Source organism: Podarcis erhardii, assembly GCF_964252035.2.
Source record: "Podarcis erhardii genome assembly, chromosome: 1".
Classification (NCBI taxonomy): domain Eukaryota; kingdom Metazoa; phylum Chordata; class Lepidosauria; order Squamata; family Lacertidae; genus Podarcis; species Podarcis erhardii.
The window spans coordinates 51,305,614-51,315,210 of NC_138497.1; the positions used below are offsets into that span (position 1 = coordinate 51,305,614).

Here is a 9,597-nt window from a genome sequence, read left to right on the forward strand (position 1 = left end):
GTAGCTTGTAACTAGCGTAGTGCCAGGGCCTCTGGGCTTGTGTTTACAGGATAATGGGACACCGGACACCAGCTTAGCACTTTTTGGTGTAGTTTAGAATGATTCCATACATACATGTTTGTGTCTGTCTCACACTGTAGGTATGATGAATATCTGAGATCCCTGCAGAAGCCCTCCCAAGTGCCTCAGAAAGTAACCCCACCACGCCCACCTCTGCCAAACCAACAGTTTGGAGTTTCTCTCCAGCAGTGAGTATCCTCATCTTTTTTTCTTTTCTTGGTGGATCAGTGATACCTATAGTCTATCTGTGGGTAGTTCTGGAAATGCTTTCCAATTATCTTGAATCGGCACCTGTGGTTAGCTTGACTTTTGCCAGCCTTGAGCTTTCTAGATCAGGGCCAGTGATACACTGGATATTATGTCTGATTCAAAGATGTTTCTTTGGGGGATGTTTTTAAAGTTGTTTTTTCAGTGTATCTGAAGAAGTGTGCATGCACACGAAAGCTCATACCTAGAACTAACTTAGTTGGTCTTTAAGGTGCTACTGGAAGGAATTTTTTGTTTTGTCTTTGGGGGAAGTGACAGGAAGAGTCTAAGCTTCTCCTTTCTCAACAGCTTACGGGAGAAGAGCTTGGATCAGAATCCCATTCCACTTGTGGTAAGGGAGACCATTGCCTATCTGCAGCAGCATGGTGAGTGAGCCAGGAAGAACCCTCTTCTGACTTGTCTTGTTGCTACATCCACTGTCCTTTGTCTCCCAACAGCACCCTTCTGTTGCATCAGCCTAGCCTTTTTAAGAAGCCTTAGCACAGACTCATTCTTTTTCCACTGCCCATCTTACTGTCTTTCTTGTCATTTGATTCTGGTCTTCAGAAAGACACAGCAAAATTGAACACTAGGGAGCTGAGGGATTCTACTAACCTAATTCCCCAAGTGCCTTCTGCATAGCTGTTCCCATGCAAGTGTCCCTGTGCATGTGGCTTTCAGGATGTCCTTGTCCTGTGATATTGGGAAGACTTGCTGTTATGTGTGGTAGGTCTTCCCTGAGACTGTGCTCTTCTGTTTCTCTTTGTCCCCCAGCTCTTAACACAGAGGGGATTTTCCGACGATCAGCAAACACCCAAACAGTCAGAGAAGTTCAGCAGAAATATAATATGGGTAAGTGCCTGCATTAGGTTCCAGAAGTCTGCTTAAGCTACTCCACTGCCCCTTTCCACCATTCTTTTTGTCTAGGCCCCAAATCTGCCCTTAGCACTTTGGACTTGTGCCCTCCCACAACGTGCTTTAACTTCTGGAATAGATCTCTGTTTGAAACTTGACTGGAATCCAATGAGTTTATTCCTTTTGACATAAACCTATTCCAGTCTAAATCTATACCCCCTGGATAAAGGAGGTGCTTAACCTTCCACAGCAATTATGTTTGATCAATGTATAATGTGTTTCCTCTGTTTCATCCTCTGGGGTGTGTGTCTCTCCATTTCCCTAATATTTGCTGGAATCCTGTTGCTGGTATTTTTGAAGCAATTCTTCCAATGCTCCTAATGATTGCTGTTTTGGAGGAGGATTGAGTACCACTGATCCTTTTTTTTTTGACAGTGTGTTTACCTGCTCCTGCCATGCTTCTGCCTCTAGTTCCCGGTCTTTGGATAAGTTCCTTATTCTGCCAGGTGGAGGGGGGGTTCAGCCCTGGTGCTCTAGTTATGGCTTTGAACCTATCCACTTTCTTACCAGGGCTGCCTGTGGACTTTGTGCAATATGAGGACGTGCACCTGCCAGCTGTGATTCTCAAGACCTTCTTGCGGGAGCTGCCTGAGCCTCTCCTCACCTATGGTCTCTACAATGATGTCGTCAGTTTCTACAGTGAGTGGCTACCAAGAGTGTCCTGATCCCAAAGCAGAAAACTCCTCTAAATACGCTCTACCCAGAGTTGTGCTGTACTCTCACAGCAGATTGGCTGTATTACGCTTTCCCAGGGCAGCATAGTAAAAGTCCTAATTCTAGTACAGTCATACCTTGGAAGTTGAACGGAATCCATTCCAGAAGTCTGTTCAACTTCCAAGCTCCTGCAGCCAATTGGAAGCTGCGGAAGCCCCATCGGACGTTCGGGTTCCAAAGAACATTCACAAACCGGAACACTCGCTTCCGGGTTTGCGGCGTTCAGGAGTCAAAACGTTTGACTTGCAAGGCGTTTGGGATCCAAGGTATGACTTTTTGAGGGCTTTTCCTCTGCAATCCATCTCTCCACATGAAAGCTAGGACTTTGCTTGCTGGTATAAATGCCCCACTTGCTTTCCTTTCCAGGTGTAGAGGAAGAAAAGCGTGTAGATATTGTTCGCAAAACCCTCCAGAGTCTCCCGGAAGAAAATTACCAAGTGCTGTGTTCACTGATGTCCTTCCTTGTGCAGGTGAGCTGTCCCAAAGCATTTCTTTGCACAGCATATATGCAACATCTGAAATTCGCTGCCATAAGATACAGTGATAGGAACGGGCTTAAATGGCTTTCAGGCTGAATTAGGCTTTTCTCTCTTGTGAATTTGCGAACTATAGTGACTAAATGGCTCCTGTGTGTTCAGAAGCAGAGTACATCTGGATACTTGATGCTGGGGACAGCCAATGGGGTGGGGTTGTTGCTGTTACACCCCGCAAAAGGCTATGATTTACAACATCTGTTTTGCCATTTAAGTAATCTGTTAATGCTTTTCTCTGAAAGCTTGAAGCCTAAATGATTAAAGAAGGAGTTGGTGCAAAGTAGGTTTTATTTCCATTAATCAATAGAAGAAAACAGTTTCAGGCTAAAATTTCCAGCCTGTGAAGAAGCAAGAATGATTGCTGCCACATTTTAGTGTCTCGTCTGCAAGTTATCTCTTCATGCATGCTTTCCATTGGATGTTCCTTTGTGTATAAGCCTAGAGTTCTCTAGAGGCAGATGGTGAGGAACTAGGGAAGACAGAATCAAAATATATTTGTCTCTAAAGTGAAGTATTTTCTTCCTCCCTCCTACATAGGTCTCTGCTAACAGCGACATCAACAAGATGACCAACACTAACCTGGCCGTCGTTTTTGGCCCAAACCTGCTGTGGGCCAAAGATGCAGCCATTACCCTCAAAGCCATTAATCCTATCAATACGTTCAGCAAATTCCTACTGGACAACCAGAGGGAGCTTTTCCAGAGCCTGGAGGCTTGATTGAGAGCCTGTTTGTGCTGACACACCATGTGTCCACTGTGACCACTTCCTTCCTTCCTTCCTTCCCTCCCCCTCCCCTTTTCCTTTCTATTTTATCTTGGAACCGTGGCCAAGCTTAGAAAAGCATAAGGTGATGAGTGGAGTGAAAGAGGAGTAGGAGATGGCATTGAGTGTGTGTGTGTGTGTGTGTGTGTGTGTGTATACACGTGTGCATGAAAGAGGAAGAGAGAGAGAGAGAGAGAGAGAGAGGGAGGGAGAGAAGGGGTGGTCAAGTGGGCTGGGAAGCTGGCCTCCCCATCTCTAGAAGTGGAGTGTCCAGATTCCTCTTAATTCCTTCAGTTCCCTTCCTTTCCCAAATTGCTCCCATCAAGTAGCTCTTCTTGTACCCCAGCAGAATCCCTACCTCTTGGTGCCTGTGTGATCTGGACTAATATGTGTTGCTGCAGTGGCCCTTTGGCTGAGAGGAATCTATTTCTACTTCTCTTCTTTGGCTCACATTGGTTCTCCACATGCACCCAAGTCAGTTCTGAGCATTCCCATTTTGGAAGGCTGCGGCCGCTACTGAACACAACCAGCTTGCTACCCTTGATGGAAAAGCTGACCCCATAAGCCCTATGGAAAACATGGGGTATAAAAGAAGATTGCTTTGTCCTGGAAGTGCCCATGTTTCTGAATAGAGAGCTATTTGTACATTTCAAGGAACTCTAGCACTTGTGGTAGTTGCTGTTACAATTTCCCTGCCATGATTTAAAGGTTAGTGCCCTCAGATATTGTGGAGACCACTCTATCTTTTTGTAATGCCCTTCTGAAGAGAGTTTCTCTGCGAAACTGGCCTTGCCATTAAGGTTTTCCATTTGGGGGCGGGATAGTGATTTTGTGTGTGTTTTGCTCTCCCCCCTGCCAGACGGTAGGAGTCATGCAGGGGGTGTCTGCTGTGGTGGTATTAGCTCTTCAAAATGCCAAAGGCCAGATTAAAACACTGCCCATTCCTGTAACTGAAGCACAGACATCTGTGCCTCTGGTTGCTGCTGCCTTACCATTGCGATGAGAGCATACTCAAGCAAAAGACAGATCACTAAGGCCAAACTCAAGAACCTTATGCAGAAACCTCCTTGCCCCAATCTACTGGGCAATCTTGTGCCAAAATTAGGGGAAGGTGAGTTTTCTCATTGAAGGATCACTGCCATTGTGTCCTTGTTGAGCTGAAATATAGTTGTTTTACGAATACCAGAATGGCTCTGATGGACCCTTTGTTTCCTTGGCACATGGAGATAGGAAGCATTGCTGCTCTTTTCTCTCACCTGAGAAAGGTTATGCAGCCATGCAATATGGTTATTCCATAGATTCTTGTCTATGTGAGTTGTTCCCCCTTTCAGATCAGAAAGCTGAGTTATGCTGAACTCTAAACTAGGCTAAGCCATTGGCCTAAGCACATAAGTTTTAAGCCAAATGTGTTCTCTCAAAAATAGCAGTTTTCTGCTGAGCCTATAGAAGCTTTTGCTTTTTAATAGTGTTGTAAAAGTGCATTTTCACAATGTATTACTGCCAACTGTCGTAAGGCTATTTTGTCCACACCCAACCCATTAGTTGGCCCTGTAAAATAGCAAGCTTGGAGTTTCACAGGATTACAGAGAAGTTGGAGATGCTTTTCTCCACCTTCCCAGAACCTGTGGCTTCCTGTCACAAGACAGTTAGAGGGAAGCTGGCAAGGTGTGTTTTGTAAATGCACAGTAGGCTACTGTTTAAAACTGAATAAAGGAAGGCCTGTGCTATGGTTTTAAAGTAACAAATGATCAGCACTAAAATCTGCATGTGAATTATCAGTGCCCGTAGCCCAGCCAGATCCAGTGAATTGGATTCCACATCTGTCACAGATGGCTGGAAATGGTGAACCGAAGTGCTTGACACTATTATGAGGGGCTGACTAATGTGTTGGTCAGAGTTCATCATCCTACGTAAGGTACAGGATCAGTCAGCATATAGGAAGTGTTCAGTCTGATAACATATAAACTTAGTTCAAAATTTTGGAACAACACAGCAGTTGGGAATATTGATTTTTCTGTTTAGCTGAGACATGGAGAGGCTTTCACCAAGAACACTAACAAGTGAACGGCAATGGGAGGAGCAAGAGCCTTTTGCCTTCTAGTGTCTCTTGTATAGAATAGTTTAGCATAGTTAACTTGCTCGCTCCTGTTCAGAGTTCCCAGGTTGGAAGGAGAAGCAGCTGGTTTCCATGGAAACCATTGCCTCGGAAATGGAAGGCCCAGGCACTTTAGGACACAAGGCTGCAGGTTCAGCCACTGCACTGTAACATTAATTCCTCATCTTCTTTTAGGATTAGGAGCAAGATCAGGCAGGAGGGAGAAAGTGCTGTCATAGCTGCCCAGTAACACTTTTATGAAGTCCACAGATTCCCAATTTGTGTGCGTGTGTGATTTCCCCCACCCCCCAAACACATTTTAAATCTTTGTATTGCTAGCTACTGCACACAGTTAAAAGTGCACTCACAAAGCCCTGCAAGTAAGCCAGTGTAAAATAGCTCTGTTGCTTTCCCTACTTTGTGGGAGCTTCCAGGACACCTGGAGTACATACATGGCAGCAATGTCTGCTTTGCCTCATTGCCCTCTCCCCTCACCATTTTTTTTCCATTTTCAAATCTCTTACCATTGTGGGCGATTGGTGGAGCTGCATGCTAGGCCTGACTGCACCCTACGAATTAAGTTTGCATCCTTGGCCAGTTAACTCCGAACTTCCTTCCCCTTCCCTTTTTTTGATGGCTGCCATGTGTGCTGTCTGAATTAGGATGGTAGGCATCCAAGCAAGTGGTTGGAATTACTAGAAGACCAGCATCTCAAAGGGCCAATTATGTCCTTCCATGCTCCTCTTGTAATAGAGGCCAAGAGCTGGTTAGATCGCCATGGCTGCACATTGTTTTTTGTCCTCCTGCAAACTTCCAGTGCTACACCTGCTTGGCTGCCTCCTTGTCATGTAGCTTCCATGTTAGATATTGGCCACAGTGCTTTTGTGGGTGGAGCGCTCCATCTCTATTGTATCCTTTGCTTGCCTAATAAAGCCCATCAGTGTCTTGGTACCCTCTGAATACACTCTGTGCTCGCACCTCTAGCAGTCAGTCATGTATCTGTAGTGAGAACAGCTTACGGGTGCTGCTGCTTATGCTGAAGCTAATTGGATGCCTTGTGGTAGGAGTGGGGAACCTGTGGTCCTCCAGATGTTGGACTCCAGTGCCCATTAGCCATAGCCAGCCTGGCCAGTTTTCAGGGATGATGGGAATTGTGATCCAGCAACATCTGGAAGGCCGCCGGTTTTCCACCTTTGCCTTATGGCAAGTCTCTTTGCTGACTCAGCAGAGGTCTTTGATGGCCAAGTGACCCCTGGTTGCGTGTTCTCCACTGGGGTCTGTATGCAGAGTTTACAGCTTTGCTTTTTGTTGCTGTTATCTTGCATTTTTGTTCTCATTGATGTTTATTGGGAGCAGGGCTGGGGTTTTTTATTTTTATTTTTACTGTGACATTAATTTACACACCCATGTTTATTTCCTTCTAATGGTACCAATCTTGTATTTCACAGTTTGCACTTTTTGTACTTCAATAAAAACCCAAAGCCAATACCAGTTTTGGTGTTTTTCTTCAATGTGTTGTTCTAGAATCAGTCAACAAAAGAGACTGATTAGTATCATCCACCTGGTGCCTATACAACAATACAGTAAGTGGTGAAATGCATATCTAATCCCCTTCAGGGATAAGGTTATTTGTTCATCCTTTGCCCAGTGTAGCACTGTCTGGTAGGTGTAAATTGATCATGGGACTTTTCCACCTTTTATTCAGGCTGTACTTTGTTACATTACTTGCTTCATAGCTGTCTGTGCTATATACAGTAAACCTGCAGCTTGTGCTTGTTTTACTTGTGCAATCACCTTATGCAGATGAGGAATAGAGCTGGGGAAATCCTCCCCTGTGTATATTTATCCCGCACCCCACACCCCCAGCAGGGTATTCCTTGTTTACTGGGCTTAGGGAAGGAAGTTCATAATCTTGACTTTGAGTGAGGAACTGAACCCTCATGTAGACCCACTGTATTTAATATAGTATACAGTGGTGCCTTGCAAGACGAAATTAATCCATTCCGTGAGGCTCTTCGTATAGCGGTTTTTTCGTCTTGCGAAGCAAGCCCATTGACAGCTTAGCGGATTAGCGCTATTAGCGGTTTAGCGGCTTTTAGCGATCAGCTGTTAAGCGGCTTATCAGCAGATCAGCTGATAAGCGGCTTAACGGCTTAGGAAAAGGGGGGGGGAGGGGAAAAAACCCGCAGGAACTCTCAAGACATTTTCGTCTTGCAAAGCAAGCCCATAGGGAAATTCATTTGCGAAGTGCCTCCAAAACGGAAAACCCTTTCGTCTAGCGGGTTTTCCGTCTTGCGAGGCGTTTGTCTTGCGGGGCACCACTGTATTCATCTTCAACATCACTAGCACCAAGTTCTTAGTTTTAAGGTTTATTCATCTTACGTTCACCAACCTGAACTCATAGCTGATCATTTCCCAGGCAATCATGTTCCCCCAAGTGGAAGCTGGTGAAAATCAATCTTTGCTAGATAATGGGTATGACAAATGTTTTCCCCTGTGTGAAGGGAGGATGTGCCCCTGCCTTTGACCCCCCCCCTTTTTACTGGCTTTTGGTTTAAGAATGGCACTACCACCAACTTCTGTGTTGGTAACCTCAAGGCTTGATCATTCCAATGAACTTTCTGTGGCTGGCCCTTGGGCCTGATGCAGAACCTCCAGCTGGTGCAGATTGTGGTAGCTAGACTGATGGGGGCATATGGCTGACAACACTAATTAAAACATCTACACTGGTTGCCTGTTAATACAAGGATGTTGAACTTGGCTTGGTAGTTAATTTACAAACACTAAACAACTTGGGCCTGAGGTACCTTTGGGACCATCTGAACCAGCTCAACTACTGAGTGCCTCTGTAGGCACATTGCTGGTCATCCCCTGGTATGGCTTATTTGACACCAACAAGAAACCAAGTCTTTCATGCTATTGGTCCAATCCTGTGGAATACTCTTCCACTGGAGATTGAATAGGTATATTCAATATTCACCTTCAAAACCTTTTGATGGCATCAGACATACGCATAATAAGAAAAACACTGTGGAATATAGGTAGTTGATGACCTGTGATTTTAAATGTTTTTATTGTGTATATAGAATTGCTGTAAACCATGTTGATTTTTTAAAAAATGAAATTGTATTTCAGTAACTAAAGTAGTTGAAGAGTTAGCATTTTCCAGCAGGTCCACCACTTATCTCTTTAAAATAAGACTTTTCACTAGGCCTCTGGCTGACAGCTCAAGTAAGTTACATAACATTTTTATTGGAAAGTATATGAATACATGTTGAAGTAACTCTTGAAAATTAGTTCCAAAGAAATATAATGGAGGACCCTTTTCCTTTTAACCAAAACACTTGTAAATTATTAGCTATGTACAGTGGTACCTCGGGTTACAGACTCTTCAGATTACAGACTCTGCTAAGCCAGAAATAGTACCTTGGGTTAAGAACTTTGCTTCAGGATGAGAACAGAAATCGCGCAGCGGTGGTGCAGCGGCAGCAGCGGGAGGCCCCATTAACTAAAGTGGTACCTCAAGTTAAGAACAGTTTCGGGTTAAGAACAGACCTCCAGAACGAATTAACCCGAGTTCCACTGTATTCTCATTTACTGCAATGAAGTACCACATAAGGGGCAGTAAGATATCCATCTTTGAAAGTCTGAAAAAAACTGGATCCCCGTTCTACATTAGTAAATTAATATCTTGATCAGGTCTAACTAAGGAATAATTTACTCTTAAACTGAACCAAGTAGCAAGACTTGGAAAACCACAAAGCAAGCAGTATATAAAACCCAGCAGCGCTGCATATTCCGTGCATAGAGGCACATCTGTATTTATTGGGCCCTTCCATGGCAGTTCTGTGCAGAGATATATTGGTCTGAAGCAAATGGGACAGGCAGCAACTGGCTAACTTCCTTTAACTATTGCAGCATCTTGGCACGAAGAGGAGAAACTATACAGGCATTGCCATCATATGGAGAAACTTCAGGGGGAAGCTGCAAAAAATAGTTACGAGTGATCTAGTAACTATAATTTGGCTGGTAGGGAGGCAAATGTCACTTGATCATTGCAGCGGGATCAGCCACTCTGCAAGTAACTAACCAGAGAGCAGGCAGATGTTCCCTTAACAGATTCTCTTGTCAGTGCACTAAAGCCAACTTATGTAGACATTATCTCCATAGCAGTACAGTGGTACCATACCTCGAGTTACAAATGCCTCAGGTTACAAATGATTCAGGTTACAAACTCCGCTAACATGGAAGAGTTACCTCAAGTTGAGAACT

General features: G+C 44.4%; 1 protein-coding gene across 2 annotated transcripts in view; it reads left to right on the top strand.

The window, feature by feature from the left end:
• ARHGAP1 (Rho GTPase activating protein 1) overlaps positions 1 to 6,811 on the top strand; it is a 30,769-nt gene extending 23,958 nt beyond the window's left edge. For both annotated transcript variants that reach the window (XM_081856177.1, XM_081856178.1), the window contains 6 exons: positions 141 to 248; positions 616 to 692; positions 1,081 to 1,158; positions 1,732 to 1,860; positions 2,302 to 2,405; positions 3,006 to 6,811. In XM_081856177.1, the coding sequence (XP_081712303.1) occupies positions 141 to 248; positions 616 to 692; positions 1,081 to 1,158; positions 1,732 to 1,860; positions 2,302 to 2,405; positions 3,006 to 3,185 (676 nt within the window). In that variant the 3' untranslated portion in view covers positions 3,186 to 6,811. The remainder of the gene's footprint in view (positions 1 to 140; positions 249 to 615; positions 693 to 1,080; positions 1,159 to 1,731; positions 1,861 to 2,301; positions 2,406 to 3,005) is intronic.
• The last annotated feature ends 2,786 nt before the right edge of the window (positions 6,812 to 9,597 follow it).